Source organism: Chroicocephalus ridibundus, chromosome 13 (assembly GCF_963924245.1).
Source record: "Chroicocephalus ridibundus chromosome 13, bChrRid1.1, whole genome shotgun sequence".
In the NCBI taxonomy this organism is placed as follows: domain Eukaryota; kingdom Metazoa; phylum Chordata; class Aves; order Charadriiformes; family Laridae; genus Chroicocephalus; species Chroicocephalus ridibundus.
The window spans coordinates 5,811,227-5,828,050 of NC_086296.1; the positions used below are offsets into that span (position 1 = coordinate 5,811,227).

The 16,824-nt window shown below is 39.3% G+C and overlaps 1 protein-coding gene across 3 annotated transcripts in view; it reads right to left on the minus strand.

Annotated features, from left to right (window-relative positions):
* Window positions 1–1,811: 1,811 nt before the first annotated feature.
* The window catches only part of SBNO1 (strawberry notch homolog 1), a 35,550-nt gene continuing 20,537 nt past the window's right edge, over window positions 1,812–16,824 (minus strand). For all 3 annotated transcript variants that reach the window (XM_063350663.1, XM_063350664.1, XM_063350665.1), the window contains 19 exons: window positions 16,377–16,559; window positions 16,069–16,166; window positions 15,239–15,390; window positions 14,489–14,686; window positions 14,027–14,197; window positions 13,770–13,939; window positions 12,753–12,884; window positions 11,848–11,983; window positions 11,320–11,432; window positions 11,150–11,221; window positions 10,571–10,670; window positions 9,961–10,035; window positions 9,559–9,705; window positions 9,385–9,479; window positions 9,095–9,187; window positions 8,532–8,669; window positions 7,755–7,831; window positions 6,780–6,973; window positions 1,812–5,848 (listed from right to left, as the gene is read on the minus strand). In XM_063350663.1, coding sequence (XP_063206733.1) covers window positions 5,706–5,848; window positions 6,780–6,973; window positions 7,755–7,831; window positions 8,532–8,669; window positions 9,095–9,187; window positions 9,385–9,479; window positions 9,559–9,705; window positions 9,961–10,035; window positions 10,571–10,670; window positions 11,150–11,221; window positions 11,320–11,432; window positions 11,848–11,983; window positions 12,753–12,884; window positions 13,770–13,939; window positions 14,027–14,197; window positions 14,489–14,686; window positions 15,239–15,390; window positions 16,069–16,166; window positions 16,377–16,559 — 2,487 coding nt within the window. In that variant the 3' untranslated portion in view covers window positions 1,812–5,705. The remainder of the gene's footprint in view (window positions 5,849–6,779; window positions 6,974–7,754; window positions 7,832–8,531; window positions 8,670–9,094; window positions 9,188–9,384; window positions 9,480–9,558; window positions 9,706–9,960; window positions 10,036–10,570; window positions 10,671–11,149; window positions 11,222–11,319; window positions 11,433–11,847; window positions 11,984–12,752; window positions 12,885–13,769; window positions 13,940–14,026; window positions 14,198–14,488; window positions 14,687–15,238; window positions 15,391–16,068; window positions 16,167–16,376; window positions 16,560–16,824) is intronic.

The window sequence follows — 16,824 nt, forward strand, 5'->3', positions numbered from 1 at the left end:
AAGTTCAGAAACACTAACCGAGCTTAGTTCTTACAAAATAAAACTTAACGCATGTTGATTCAGGTATTTAAGCACTGCAGGACTTCTATAAACAAAAGACATTGCTTAAATCCGACTGTATTTCCAGACTGGCTGAGCTGCCTGCTTAAGCGCACCAGATGCAGTGCCCTCAGCCTGTCCTCCAGCACAGACGTCTGGCTGCTGGGAAGAAACATCGGCATCCTTTACGCAGGGTGACAAAACCCCGCGGTATCGGTTCATGACACAGCAGGCGAAAAATTCCTTGGAGGAGTTTTGACCTCAGCTTAAACCTGTCCAGTTCCTATTCTTGAACCTTATTTCTGCCTCAAACTTCATTCAACAACTCAAAAATTGTTTTGGACTGATTAAGAAACAGCGAAGCCCATCAAATCAGCTAAGTTCTTGCTTGGTTTTTACTTCTCACTCCTTAGCAGAAGCTTTTAGAGGCAGCCTGCCCTCAGCTGCTCTAAGCGTGGCTGGGAAACACTGGTATTTCCAGTCTTTTCTTCCCTCCTTCATGTTTTTCTCCTTAAAAAGAGAGTTATTGTGTTTCAAACTCAGTGTACAACCTGCGCAGCAACTGAGGCCGAAGTGCCAGCCCTGGGGGTTTCCCAGGCCTCGCTGCGCACCCGGGCACCGTTGCGGTTGCGTTACGTCGGTACTTCTGCCAACTCCGTCCGCCTGTAGCGTGGGAGCCTGACAGGGAACCGCACGCTGCGCCTGCCGGTACACGACACCGACGCCTCCGTTATTCATCCACACTTATTGTTAAAGCTTGTATTGACCACAGGAATGACCAGAAGTATTTTGTTGCCATTTGCAGCTGGATGCTTCTTGCAGTGACTCTCCCAGTCAATGGACTTTGCAAACCTCTGAATTCAGGAAAGAACCGTGTGGACACAGTCCTTCCCAGCAAGAGAAGGGCAAAGCCTGCGTGACAACTGCTGGAAGCTTAAGGGCCAAATAAGAGACAGATAATTCAAAGGATTTCTCATTAATCTTTGATAGATGTATCTTTATCTGGTAATTGAAAATACGCACTATTTTTTTAAAGGCAGGGAAGTTCCATTGCCTCCATTTTACACATTTTGACATTAGAATCATAGAATGGTTTGGGTTGGAAGGACCTTAAAGCCCACCCAGTGCCACCCCCTGCCCTGGGCAGGGACACCTCCCACCAGCCCAGGTTGCTCCAAGCCCCGTCCAACCTGGCCTTGAACCCCTCCAGGGATGGGGCAGCCACAGCTTCTCTGGGCAGCCTGGCCCAGGGGCTCACCACCCTCACAGCAGAGAATTTCTTCCTGAAATCTAATCTAAATCTCCCCTCTTTCAGTTTAAAGCTGTTCCCTCTTGTCCTACGGCTCCACTCCCTGATAAAGATCCCTCCCCCTCTCTCCTGGAGCCCCTTTAGGGCCTGGAAGGGGCTCTAAGGTCTCCCCGGAGCCTTCTCCAGGCTGAACCCCCCCAGCGCTCTCAGCCTGTCCTCATAGGAAAAGCTCAAAACTTTCCCAGGCAATACTCTACAACAGATGTACCTTTGCCGCTTTCAAATTACCCACCTCTCTAGAACGCTTTTAAAAGTTAACATTTAATAGGAATGTAGTAATCATACTTTTACACGTTAGGACAGTGGGCAAGTCCTATTGATAATGCATTTAATTCTAGAACTTGTATTGCTGGAGCTCACTGAATGCCCAATTGGAGATGCTAATAAGTGGAAGAAAATGGGAATATACCTAGGATTAAAGCTTAAGATCGGGAACGCAGTGAAAAAACTAAAGAAAACAAACTACATGAAAATTCAAATACTTGTTTCTCTCTGATAAAGGCACTAAGAAATGAATAGTACCAGTCGCCGAAAGACACCGGGAATCAATCTCTCTCAAGAAAATGCATTATATGCTAAAAATATAGAATAAAACCACATAGCATCAAAAGGATCACGGAAGACAGACAACTGATAGTTTTGAAAAAAATGATGACAACATAAAACATCTACAATGTATGCAGACATCCCTCGCAAGTTTTATATATGCTATATATATTTCAAAGTACACACAAACTGCCTCTTTGGCAGGTTGAGAAAATAGGAATACATCTTGGGAAGGTCATGAAGAAAAAAAAAAACAACACAAAAGGAAAACAGAGTTATTTACATTCAATAATTCAGTAGCCTTTAACATCTCTATATACATACATACTCTTTCTATATATGTACAGACTGCGATGGGATCTGAATGAAGCTTATTCCAAACGCAAACAAAAAATACAAAAACCCCTTGGTAATTCACTTGACAAATGTTTACAGGTTGCAGAGCTTTCTTCATTTACAAAGAAAATACTACGCGCTGACGAGACAACCAGCATCTTTGGGCAACTTTAAGTCCTTACAAGAGGTGTGTGCTCCCAACGGACCATACAGCGATTGGAAGAAAATGGGAAACTTGCTGTGCAGAGGGAGGGTTTCGTGGTCTAGAATTGCATTCACTGCGTCAGATCTTAAATATGAAACTAGTTAACAAGTCAAAATTTAGTTGCTGTCAAGGGACAGTTTAAAAGAGAAAATCCCAAATTTTATCCCTTTGGTTCCCAAGTCAAATAGGTATCTTCCCCTCCTACAGCACGCTTCCAAAACTCAGCGGGTACAGAAATGACTAGCGCTTCACGTTTAGCTTAGCCCCTGTTACCAGACATCTATGCTTTATGGATTTTATATCCATTTCGGATGGCGATTTGTATGAGGCAGATCAATTCCCTACACACAGGAAGAATACAGAGACGACTCTTGCCTGGCCTGGTAATATATCTGACAGGACAATTGGTCTCTCCTTTTTCCTCCCTGCGAGGATGTTTGTCTTTGGGACAGCGCTGGCCGGGGGAGGCGGCGTCGCTGTGCCTCACCCCGTCCACAGCACTATCGCTATTCCTTTTCTTCCCCCAAGCTTTATCAGCAGCTCAGCAAGGAACAAACTACCACCACAAAGCCACACCCCAACCACTAAGCAGGAATTTTCAAGAGAAAAATGTTTCTGTAGCTTGAAGGTGATTTTTTTGTTGTTTTTTTTTGTTAACAACTAACACTCCAGTGCAGCGGATGCAGCCATTAGTAAGTGAACAACAAAGCCAAGGCGCTGATGGTGGCACGCAGCAGAGCAGGCGAAGGAGAGCAAGTAGGGGAAGAGCTTTCTGGAATGGGAACAGTTCTTACGGATCTTCTAAGTGCTCTCGGGGTGTTTTTATTTTCCTTCTCACGGACACAAGTCCCTGGGAAGTTTCAGCGGGTGTGAGTGAACAGCATATGCTATATAAGTAAAATAAAATAGTATGGTCTGGTTATCAATACAGAGGACATCCAGTCCAGTATTTGCTCATCCCAACACCCAAAAGTTAACACAACAGCCTGAGAAGAGCACTTAGGAACTGAAGTGTAGTTAAATAATGACTTGTTTAAAAATAATAATCAAACCCCACCATCGCTATTTGTGAATCTACCACTTCTAAACCCACCTTAGTAAGGATTAAGATCTAAAAATATGTAACCATCTCAGATGGTAGAAATTTCTACACCAAATAATAAGAAGACAGACAGACAGTGAAGTCCACACAGCTTGCTGTTACTAGCTATTTGGTTCACTACCTGTTGCAAACATAATCTGTCAACATACTCCTCAATCCCATTACTTCTCCTGGAACGGATGCCAAATATATCCAATGGTGGGTACGAAACACATGAACATCCTCCCCCACACCCTGCCTGTGGTCTACAGTTCTCCAGGGCGTGATCAGCTCCTGCTGGTATCACAGCACCCAGGCAGGCTTCCCTTTACTACCAGAGGATTAGGAACTCTCAATGCACCTACCACCTGCACTACAAGTTCTTTAGAGAGATGTAGCAGGCGCTACAGCAACAGGGAGACAGCTGATTTATTCTAGATCTGCATTTCCAGTTAGTGACAAGCGTGTGCAGGGGATTCATCCCCTCGACCATTTCGGAGCAGGAGCTGAGGACAGCAGGCAGGCCTCCTTCCCCGACACAGGCAGCGTTAACAGAACCTCAAGCGAAATAATTCACGTAAAGGAGCTCACTTCAGCCCAAAACTGTGGAGCTTCTGGCCCCATTACTTATGGAAAAACTCAAAGACACTTGGATCTGGCTCACTGAGTGTTTACAGAAGTGACACAGGCTACAGCGGATCACTGCTCTGTCAGGTGAACATTACTTAAAACACGCATCAAGGTTTAACCACAGTTTCCTTCTTGCCTCATTAATGAGTTCAACTGAAGGAGTTGGACTGCAAGACAGAAGCCTGGGTAAAGCAGACTGGAACATGCCAAGTCCTGTCGAATTCCAATTGTACAGACTTGTTAGTTTTTTTGGAATACAGTGATTGCCTGAACAAGACTCCACTTCTTGTTAGTACAATAACTTTTATTTGACATCTACAAGATCGTTATCTTGTAGTTTTTTTGGACAGGTTTATACAATCTCAATTTTTCAATAGTGCAACCTGTGCAAGCAAGAAATGACAAACATTGTCCTTCACTTTCTTATAAACATCTACTATTATAGGCAAAACAAAACTTACCCATATTATAGATAAGTGACTATTCACATTTGTACATTACAATTTCTTTTAAACAGCTCCAGATAAACTCTACAATGTCTTACAACATATTAAACAGTATTCAAGTTACTGGGTAACAGAAACAGCACATACAGCGGAACCCTCAAGTGTTTCCCATTCTCTAATTTACAGCTCAAGTAAGGTTTCATCTTACAAGTGACAAATTAAATTACATTAATGAAGTAAAAAATATAAGATTGTATGCGAGATGGAAGTGAATTTGCACTTAAGTTTCCATAACCACCTCAGATTAAGGAAATGCTTCAATTTAAGGAAAATAGGCATCCAGCCATCTTTGCAGTACACATTAGGAATACCATTAATACATTAAAAATGAACTAATTTTAATTTAAGATGTTTATCACAAAAAGAACATGTTGTAGACTCAAATATATAACCCCCAGGAGAGAACCAGAAAAAATGCAACACCTGGGTATAAACACTATAAAAATGCAATAACCAATGCTGTACAACTAAGATTGTGTTTCTCTCTGAATTCCTGTCTTGTGTGTTTATCCTGTCCATGCCCGTTTCCAAAGACATGCACTGTCAAACAGAAACTGGGAAGGAACCTGAATGCATGATGTGCAACCTCTAGGTTTCATGCTTTTATAAACTCATAAATTGAAGAGAAAAACCCAATATATATTTTCTATATATATACTCAATACATGCATTCAAGGAGATCTCCCACAGCAATGGCATTGATGCACTGCGTTAAACCCTGAGCACTGTATGACAAGATAAAAATAAAGCCTGCTTGGGGATTTTCAAGCATTTTCAAACAAATTGTGGTTTGTAGCTTAAAAGGCCAAAAGTAAAAGCAAACAGGAAGCACTACAGAGAGCATAAGGAAAGACAGATGCACCACCATAACAACTGCTGGCTTTCAGTTCTACCAACCTTTTTAAGATCTCTTTATTCCCAAAGTATTTGAGAGCACACAACTGAACTGAAAAAGTTATATTTCTTTGGAATCTGTCCCTGATTTTTATGCAAGTGATATGCTTTTACAGCCTTTTCCTCAAACACCAAAGTCAACACCTGTAGTTTGTCCTCTTATGCGTTGTTGAAATTGGTGATGCTTTGCGGGTGATGCTGCTGCCATATCTGCTGCTGTTGTACTGCGAGCTGTTGAGACTGGTCTGACGTTGACAGGAGGTTTACAAGGGGCGATACACAATTTGCAGGAATGATCAAACCTGGAAACAGCAACAAATCAATTGTTTCATAAGCATGCAAACCATTTGTTCATTAAAACCTCAGGCTGATGATTCCACCTTTCAATTTATGCAATAGTCAACGGTGACCATTTCCAATGTCAAGTCTATTCAAATGCAGCTACAAGTTGTGCTTCTCAAGAAAAGGTCTATCTTCAGAAGACACTAGATCCTTTAGGTCATGAATCAATAGAAAGTTGCCATTTTGCCCCCAAGACAAATTTTATTCTTACGTTACCCGCTGCCACCTATTTTTGCTTTTCTAGTCTCGTGGAAGTTACACCATTATCAGAGTTTAAGCCTGAAAAACCTAGTTTCAACATCTTAGAAAACTGTTACTAGAGTAGGAGCTGCCATGCACAGCCACAGAAGTCCACATTTAAAAAAAAATAATAGAGATTTCAGCCTCTGAGGTACCTGCTATGAGGGCTTCGCTAAGAGGTTTAGCTACAAGAAATGACACCGTCATCTTGCAGTCATTCTAAACTATTGATCATGTATGACTTTCCGTAGCTCAAAAACCACAAAAAAACACCATTTCAAGGGCTTGCTATTCTTTGCCAGAAGTGTGAAAGAAGTGCAGCCCTTACAGTTTCACGGGTAGCTTGGTGGGAACAGGCCAAATATGACACTTTTGTTTCTAGTAAATCAAGAGAACTGAAAGAATAAATGTTCCAAAGCCTGGCTGAAAAAAAGTCTTCCTCCTTTAACCTGACTCAAAACGGTGTTTGTACTACACACACAGTTTTCAATAGTTGTACTTCTGCCCCTCCCCAACATACACACTGAGGAGCCTTTTCTCTTGGAAGCATCTCTATGAAGTCTACTACGTGACCGTCAACATGAAATGACTTTTAAGTTACAACTACTTTCTACTTCAAGATGGAAATAAAGGAGCAGACGAGCCACTTACCTACGATCCTCTGCCCATCTTCTGTTCTTAGACGAACTATTTGCATTTTCACATTTGTACCACTCACAGAGGCTAGAACGCCTTCTACTTTTGTCCAGACGCTCAATACTGAACCACACAGGACATAGTAAGTTCGGCAGCGGAGTCCCACTTCACAAACTAATCCCAAGCCTGCCTTCTTACAATTGCCTCTCCTACAGTAGAGAGGAAAAAAAAAAAGCTTTCAAAAGAATTCTGCAAACAGGAAGTATCCAGTTGAATTAAAAATGAGACCTGAGGTTATTTAACATGTATTCAGAGTTGAGCGACAGCTGCAAGTACACAGTAAGGGAAGGATAATCCACAGCATGCCTCTAATGGTAACGCTTTGAGAAGGGTTGGCCTGTTTAGGACCAGATCTTCAAAGTGTACAGACAGAGCTCTAAGCCAGAGACACCACTCGTTTAGATCACCTGAGAACCTGAACCTCTTACATACAAGACTGGTATCTGACAAGCGTATTTCAGAAGCTCCAATATTAACCTGAAGCTTCTACTAGTTATGCCATTCCTCAGAAATTAAGACATCAGCTGCCGAGTTCAGACAAGAAGAGGTAGCACAAAACCAGCTGTTTCCGACATCTATCTCTTCTCTACATGAAGTATAAATATTTTTCCCTCCAAATAGCATTAGAACTATTCCACCACAATAATAGAATACATCAAGGCACAAAGCACAAGCTACTCCTGGGTCATTATATTTCTACTGGAGTGCAATTTATACATTAGCATTCCTCTAATATCAGTACTTTAAGGGCAAGTGCAAAGCTTCATGTTTCCACTCAACAGTTGGGTCATTTGACTGGTCGTGGGACAATTTTTCTTAAGCACAAGAAACACAAGATTTCACATGAACAGCAGAAAAGCAGAAGTAGTGATAAACCCAGTTTGGGTAAACAGTTTAAGTTAAAGCGTCTACACGCACAGAAATACTAACCAATAAGCATGGGTGCAGGTATCCGCAGAAGAATTGTACTGCTCTAACCAGTGTGGCAGAGCATCTTCGGAAGGTACCTGGAAAAGTTACAGTGGGGATAATAATGAAGTAAAACACATCAAGACTTGCATAAAAACAACAGCAATTTGGTCATTACTATGAGAAAAGCAGGAGCACCAACGTTCTGAGGGTGAGGAGAGGTACGTTATCCTGTAGTTTGAGGCTATTCAATGAAAATGCCATCTCAAAGGATGCGCAAAATGCTTGAATACAGCAGAATCTTAGAGCTTTTCCAATAATCAACCTGACTTCGGAGTTTCCTTAAGTTTTTACAAATTCAATACCATGACATTGTTTAAGAGTAGTATTGCATATTTTACCAGCCGCTAAACAAAATAATCCCTTAAAGTATTTAAAACTTCATCAGCAAACAGCTGAAGCTTCAGCATCATTGCTTAGAACATACTATACATAGCTGCTTATTTAAGAGCATGTTTGTACAACTTGCACAGAAGCAAGGCTTTTCCTTGCTAGACCCTAGAAAACCTCATTTTACATTACCACACCACAGATCATTTATATTCAGAAAGCTTGGTATACAGGAATGCAGAAACCATGTAGGATCCACTTAAAAAGCCTAAATACAACCTCTGCTCTGGAAAAATATACTTAGTTTTTAACTTGCTGGAATTATACACAAATACCAGAAAAAGAAAGTCCTTAATATTTCTTTTCAAAATTTTCTAAGTTTAAAATTAGCATAATTTTAATGATTACCTTCTTATATTTCTTTTTCAGGTCTGCACATGTTTCTAGTTTGAGTTGTTTCCCAGTATTTGGTCTGTACACTAAAAAAAGCTTCTTTTTAGGATTCACTTCTTTTACTAGAATAGCGGTTTTCTTGTTATTTCTTATCTGGAAAAGAAAGAGAAACCACAGACTTCGTAAGTTTAAACGTGCCAACAGTATCAACCTTAGTGATGTGATACTGTGTTCTTTACAGAGTAATAGTGCGTGTGTGCCAGAACAACAAGGACACCTTTAGAAGGCAGTACCACTGATCTACATTAACCCCACAATTTTACTTGCAGTGAAAGCATCTGGTTTCTTGATGCAGTTTTAAATAGAAGCTATTAATTTGGGCTCACTTTCCTATCAGAAGGTATCCGGAGCAGCTAAAAAGGAGCACTTCATATTAGCATCGGAAACAAACTTAACATTAATATAAGATTGAAAGCATTTTGCAAAACTGAACACTAATTAATTTCATATGAGACAACATATTTGGTTAGCCCCCCCAAAGCTTCTCTAAACATAATCCAAGAGACAGAGAATCTTACCTGTAGTGATAAATAAAATCCATCATCTGGACCCGTCTGTTCTGCCCAGATCTTAGTTGCTTCGTCCCAAGACATTCCTCTCTCTACACTGATCTAAAAGAGAGCCATGCAGAGGTATTTAAATCTCAGACTTTAAACTGGTTACAGGAACTAAAGAACTGTAGAACCAATTATTGCCCAGTGAAAGTCCTGGAACCTCCCCTCACTCACCACCCACTGAAGCTGATTTAAAAACTTATTGGCAAGCAAGTTTTATTAGTTCATACAAAGAAGATACAGAATTAACTTACTGTGTATAGTTCTACATGTCCAGAGGTAGAATATCCGGGAGTTAAAAATTTCTTAACGTCTGCCTTCCTTACTTTTTCATCCCCAGAGCCCAAATCTTAAAAGGAAAGGACAGAGTTACTCTGCTTGTCTGTTCTTACTTAAGTGCAAGAGTACCGAGAAACTGATTTACTCACCTAAGATGCCCATATCGTATCTTCCGTTCTTTTTAGCATTTTGAATAACTGCATTTAATGTGTCAGAAAAGTACTGGAATAAAGCATTCTGCTGATGTACTTCCATACCAAGAATTCTATTCAGAAATTTCCCTATATTGTTATAATCTTAAAAAGAATAAGAAATACACATATTAGGTGAGCAAAGGTTAAGTTTGATAACAACAAGCTCTCAATCAGCGTTTAAAGAATTTCAAAAAGACTACCCAAATCCAATCTTCAGAAGTGAGGAAAACATTCTGAAGTTCTCCAAAAAAGTGACTTTTTAGATAGTTACAACTTCAGTTCTGTTGCTAGGAATCCACTATTATGATATATGATATTCCTAGCAACATTCTAAAGATACGCTAAACACACAAATACCTTTATCAAGCGTTAGTATTCCAGATCTGTCTTCTACATTTATCAAGCCTACGCCAATCAATCCCTGACGAACATCTAGGAAAAAGAAACAAGTTAAATCATTGCTGCTTTGCCATCTAAAAATAAACCAATGAAGTAACAGCTCGTTTAGCAGTCTTGTTTCAGGATCCAATTCCAAAACTTCTGAAACCCCTCAAATACATTACTTGCAATTTCTACCTAATACATCAATAAGCAAGACAGAACTTTGCCTTCTGTCCTTCCAGGAAGCACAGGCAGGGAAAACTGTTAACGGCACTATACGTGAGCCCAGAGGAGAACAAGATATTGTAACTGATAATGGGAAAATTAAGTTAAAGGACTGTATGCAATACTTTGGCCAAACACATATAGAACATGCCTTATATTAAGAGAGTTCACACATCTTGTTTCATACATGAACTTCAACATTCAAGCAGGGTGCATAGGAATAACATCCCGTGAGAGCCTATCTGGGCCAGCTTATCAGTTTAAATAGTAACAATGTTTTCTAGCTCTAAAATTATTTGCATTTTCTGCATAATAGAGAATGATCAAAATGTAGCTGTTACATCCAGTGAACTATACTTACCTTTGAAGAAGTCTCCAGGAAAATCAGGAGGCGGCGAGACCATTGGGGAGTCTAAGTTCACAATGGATTTCATAACAATCTCTAAAGCATTTCTGCCATACTGCATAAGAAAAAGAAAGTTGCTATAACAACGTGATCCAGTGTTTGTGCCTCAGCCCCAAGCACACATGATTTAACAAGCATTTGTAATTCACAATAAAACGTTTCTCTCTGCAATAGTAAAAGGAACTGGTGATTAGCTTTTCAATATAAACTACACTATATGAACAGCCCAGTCTTAATAATTAGGATTTCCAAGTTAATCTTTCAGTTGTGACTGAAAGGACGCATACCATTTACTTAAGACTTGGATTGTTAGCAAACACAGAAAAGTAATTTACACACATATTTCTGTTCCACATGGCTTTGCAAACAGAAGTAAGAATGTTTACTGGCCAGCTCAGAAAGGGGCCTCCTATCAGGAATTAATCCAGTTAAAAGTAAAACACTTCACAGGAGATGGAAGAAATTCTTCCTCAACAAGTCACTTGCGGAATAAGCACCACAGCATGAGCTTTCAAACAGAAACAGAAGCATCACCTTGTTGTCAAAATTGAATCTGCTGAGGTCTCGAGTTTCTGTAGCCCGTCTGTCACCATGGGTGAGGGCTCCCTGTTAAGACACACCTTTGTCATTAAATCAAATTTTAAGAAAGAGATTTAAGTTGTATTTTCTCAAATGAAGGATCAGATTTCTTGAAACAATCTTACCAAGCTCTCCAGTCTTTTTGCAACTATAGATGCAAATCTTTGCTCTCCTGCCAATTCAGAAATTAGGAACACGTACTCCGGAGCAGTCACTTGGTTGGATCTATGAGTTCTTCCTGGATAATTAAGTACAAGTACATATGTTAAATAAATTCCACTTCATTGAACATTTCTAATAAACTATGAATTGAGGAGACTAAAGAAAAAAGCTAGAACTTAATCCTGCTGAAAATGAGTTTCTGCTGTAATACAGCCAACAGAAGGTAATACACAAGTGCTCTAGAGCAACTTCCATGAAGATCCCAAATACATGAAAAACCCCGTAAGCTGCAGTGTTATTTGCTAGGTTTCTTCCAAAACTTTCAAGACTATTAGCTATGGCTATGAACAAAGCTGATTCTGTCCATAGGTAAAGGAGATTGGAAGGGTCCTTAAGAGGAAGCTTAGTCAATCTTATTTTCCATGAATTAGCAGTAAACTCAGTTAGCATTACTGAGTTTGCTAGGGGAAGGATACAAAAAAGTTATTTACCAAACTGCTGTATTGCTCTGTCCGCACTCCATGGCAACTCCAGAGTCATGTGAACTCTCCGTCTCTGATTCTTAGCTCTACGGTCTGCTTGCAATGATATACCGGAGCTGGCAGCCTCCGAGATTATGGCAATGTTCTTTTTTTAAGAAAGGAGTTGTTAGTTAGCAATAAATCCAAGATCAAGCTTCAGTTTTCAGTTTCTAAAAAGATTTAATTTTGCAGCTACTAACATGCACGTGGAATGGTTTCACTTTTATTTGGTCTTCCTATTGCAAGAAGTGTGGGGGCAGGAAGAGGAGAAAAAGTATGGTTCTCTATCAGTTTGAAATGCTAATGAATTTTTTTGAGTGAAAGGAGTGGTTTTCACTTTACATTTCAGCAACAACTTTCTGTGCAAATGAAGAAAGGCAGTCTGTTGCAGCATTGCCATTCCAAAGGGCATGTTTCTGTGATGTTGGCATTGCACTTCAGAAATAAAAGGGGAGGGACACAAGGAGACTTGCTCTGATATCAAACAACACAGAGAAGACAAAAAGCTGCTGCTAATACTGTATAAGGAAGCATACGGCCATTCTAGCATCTGAATGCATTTGCCTTGAAAGAATGTAAATGTTTGGACTGCGCGCAAGTCACTTACAGGAACATGAGTATTTACCCTCAAGTGTAACAAGAGGCCACAGAAGTTCCATGCAACAGCTACATTCACGAGACTTGCCCTCTTGTGGTAGCATGTCTCAAATGAACCACAGGGAAGTTTGTTGTGACTGGAAAATGCTTTCTAACTAGTACTTACTTATAGCACCTAGAAAGTCACTGTGGGATAATGGTAGAGCCACAACTTGAACAACTTAGTGTTACTATGGCATTCAGCAAGTTTTTCTAAATGGTGTCTCTTTAAGGACTACCTTATCTCCATCCATGAACCTCTGCTTTTCTGTGATGTTCAGAATTTCAACAGGCACATCAAGTTCAGACCTTGACTCATAAGATATGCTGCCATCATCATTGCTTACAACTCTTCCTTTGCGGCCTGTCATCTTTAAAAATAAAAGGGAATAACAAGCTCATTATGGTAATATCAAAATTATTACATGACCAAAAGCTTCAAGCAATGATGCTATTTAATCATACATTGACCTTAAAGCAGATTCAGTGATTTACTCCAAGTGCAAAACTACATTAGAGAATCTGGACTATTTTTTGGTTGATGACATTATCTGCTACGTGGAACGCTTGGAGTTAACTCAGCAAATCAGAAGTATAACAAAGCATATCTATGTAGAAATGATGTAGTATTATCCTACTGTCCATAAGGGATTTGCCAGGAGTACTAAGAAAATAAACTAAACTAACAACTGAGATTGTCACTGATTTTAACAGGGTCTTTTAAATCAGTGATGCTTCTACTTGGATAGAAACAGGTAGCTTACTGAAGACACGTTTCTCAAGTTATTGAGAAAAAGAGATAATTTATCAGGCTTTTCACTATCGCAGTTTTATTATACATGTCCTTAGTTTTCATTGCCTACAAAGATGAACTAAAGCTGCTTTCTCTCTCATATACACCAGCTTCAAATTGACTACGACTAGTTAGAGAAATATAGCACTATAAAGCAAAAGAGAAACTAGTATTGATTTACCCATCAAGAAACTGTAAGTCTCAGAAATAACCTATTTACCCATTCAGAACTCTCCTCCGTATTCTAATACTATCTTCAAGTTTCTCCTGAATTCAGAGGCATTCGGCAAGAGTAACCTATATTCTTATCCCTGGGAGATTACTGTCTAAAACTGATGAACGAGTTCTCTCACATGCAGCCTTGAAGAATGACAACACTGATTTACTGCAGCCAGATCATGTATGGCTGGAGCAGAAAAAAAACGCAGTTTTTTTTTTTTTTGAAATGTGAACATCAGCCTACCTCTGCAACATTTTCGGGACCACCCAGTTCATCAATAAGCTCATCCAGTGTATTAGGTGGAAGATCTTCAGCCAGCTTTTCCAGTTTATCAAGCAGTTCTTTTTTCATTTGTTGGGCCCTTTCAACAGCATCCTGACTTGTTACAAAGCTGCTGTTTGTGTTACTGTTTGCTGAAATTTAAGAGAGACTTTAAGACTTAGAATTTCGCTGCCTAATTGCTAAGAAAGCGAATCAACGTCAAAGAAACTTTTTCTTACCTGACGTATTGGTACTAGAAGTGGTGGTACCAACGGTGGAAGTAAAACAGCTAGGTCGTTTTGATCCAAGACCAGAAGCTAGTAAGGCACTTTGAATAGAATCTGGATCTATACTTTTCTTCTTTTTCTTGTCTTTATTTTTTTTATGCTCTTTTCTAATTAACCAGGGATCTAAAGTTAAATAAAACATTTTCAAAAAGTTTCAAGCATTTACTAAAAAGTCTTCCTTTACTTTCTACATTCTCATTACAAAAGGTGAGTGACAGAAGCCTGAACTCCAGTGTGTAAAACCTACTTAAGATGCAAATCAACATTCTAGTACTAATTCCAGTCTTATTAGAATTAAGCTACATGCTTATCAAGCACTCTTATTTTTGGCTCACTGGAATGGTTAGGAAAGACGTTATGCTTACTGTCTGCAAGTACAGTTACTTGCTTGATGAAACACTTAAACTGTCTTACCATCTTCATCATCTTCACTGGATTCATCTCTGAACGGGTTGAAGTCATCATCATCTCCAGAACTCAAGAATCTGGAGCTCTCATTGTCACTTTCTTCATTATCTGAAGCATCAGACTCACTTTCACTCTCATCAGAGCTGCTACCTGCAAGGCCACCTGTTTTGCGAGCTTTTTTGGCTTCTCTGCTTATTTCTTCACCTAATTCCATCACCCCAGAAGAAAAAAGGATTAGTTTAGACCTTGTGGTCTATTTTGAGGTTTGTTTTACCATCACTGCATACAAACTAGAAAAATATTCAACTTCTAAAAACAGAACTATTTAAAAGAATCTAATCTAAGTTTCAAGTAAGACCTTTCACCCAAGATTTATGATCACCTACTTTTCGGCAAGAACATAATCAGTTTGGGAAGGGCGGTGATATTAGGCAGGAAAAAAAAGCAATTATTTGTGTGACTGCATCAGGAAGCAGCCTGACCTGTACAAGGCATTTTGGGATATGGTCCCATGCTCAATCAACCCAATTTTGAGCAAAGTAACAACCAGAATTTACAGGCTATGTTGCTTCAGCAGTAGTTTTAAGATCTGTTAATGGAGATGTCTAGCAAAAGTCTTAAGGACTTGTAATACATGCTCCTTCCCAGATGATTGTACTGATATTTACATTCCTTTATTTTTTTCAGAATTCACTCTTAGGCAGCTCTAAAATTGCCATTTTCACTATGGCATTAGCGTAAGAACTTAAGCATTACCTTTCCGTTTCTTTATTTTGTTCTCCTTGCAAGGGCTGTCTCTGGGTGAATTGTTATTACTTTGAGCAGTCAAGTCAATTCCCAACAAGCTAAACAGCTTCTTCCTGTCAGGAGCTGGAAAGTGCTTTTCAATAAGAGACTGGAATACTCCTCTGTTTAAGAAAGAAGGGTTCTTCAGTCAAATTTGCATTTATTTAAAGTAGAAATCTGTAACATTTTAACTGACTTCTCTGCAGAATTATTCCTTGTAAATAGTTCTTACACAAGCACTCTGTATAATTATCAAACATACTACTGTATTTGTCATCTTAAACATAGGAGACATTTACTTTACAGCACTGTTACTTATAACTTGTTAAATTTGGTTTTGGTATCAAGTGGTATTACTACTGCCATTTTCCTATTGCTCAGAGTTTAAGTGACAGAATAACTTAATTTATTAAGATCTTCAGCCAAGGTAATCTCAGGATTGTATCTAGCTCATCTGATAAAAGAGGAAAGTCACAATTGTAACTTGCTTTGGTATAAATGCAGTGTACACTTGGCAAGTCTTCCCCTCCTCCCACTTTGAGTACAAAAGTACCAGCTGTTCACACCCGAAAACGTCATTTCAGAGTGCCAGCAGAACCAGGAACTAACCAATGGCTCACTTGAGCAATACTGTCAGATTTTGCGTACAGGCAGCTTCAGTAAAGAACACGGCTAATAAAGGATACCCAACTTTGTGGGCACTGATGCATCTTTTACAAACGAAAGGACAAATTGCTACACAAACTAAGTTGGATTAAAGACACTTTCGTAAAGGACAGTTCAACAAACTTCAATCTTACTTTGCTGTAGAAACAAAGTCATTCAGTTCACCACCACCTTCCTCCAAAGCTTCTAATGTTCTTGCTTCTCCTGTTGACTGCAGGCCAATAACGACACACTAAAGGACAAATGAATACAAGGCGTTGTCATTAAGATGACTGACTTTTCAGTTTATTTTTTCCTGAATTTCTGCTCATTAAATAGCTTTGACACCATAAAATACAAAAGCATGATACTACTGTGTCTGAAAATCTTTGTTATAACAAAAGAAAATTTAATAGCTTTACATTTAACAAAGATATTTAAAAATAGGTCTTTATCAACTTACCTTCCCATTCTTGATTTCTTCCCGAGCGAGCTGCACCACCCTCTTCACTTTAGATGCTATGCAAAGGTACTTGAAAAACCTCTGATGAGCTGACCAAAACTGACCCCACATGGACTTTTTCATTCGTTGTTCTGCATCGATAAGATCAGCTGCTTGTTGAAACCTCTCTCTAGCACTGACCCACTGAAAAAAGAAAGTGTTGATTGCTTTACATGTCATATTTCGAGGCTACATTGGTACATTGTTTAATATCAAAATAAAGACAGAAGAGAAGTTTAAGTTTACAGTACTATGGGACCGCAAGTCACAGAAACTCATCATACATCAAAACAAAGCTCACCAAAAAAACCCAACCAGCTACGGCTTAGTAAATTCAGAATGTAATTACTCTCATAATGAAAAACAGATACATTCACATTACCACCAATGCAAACATACACAGTATTTT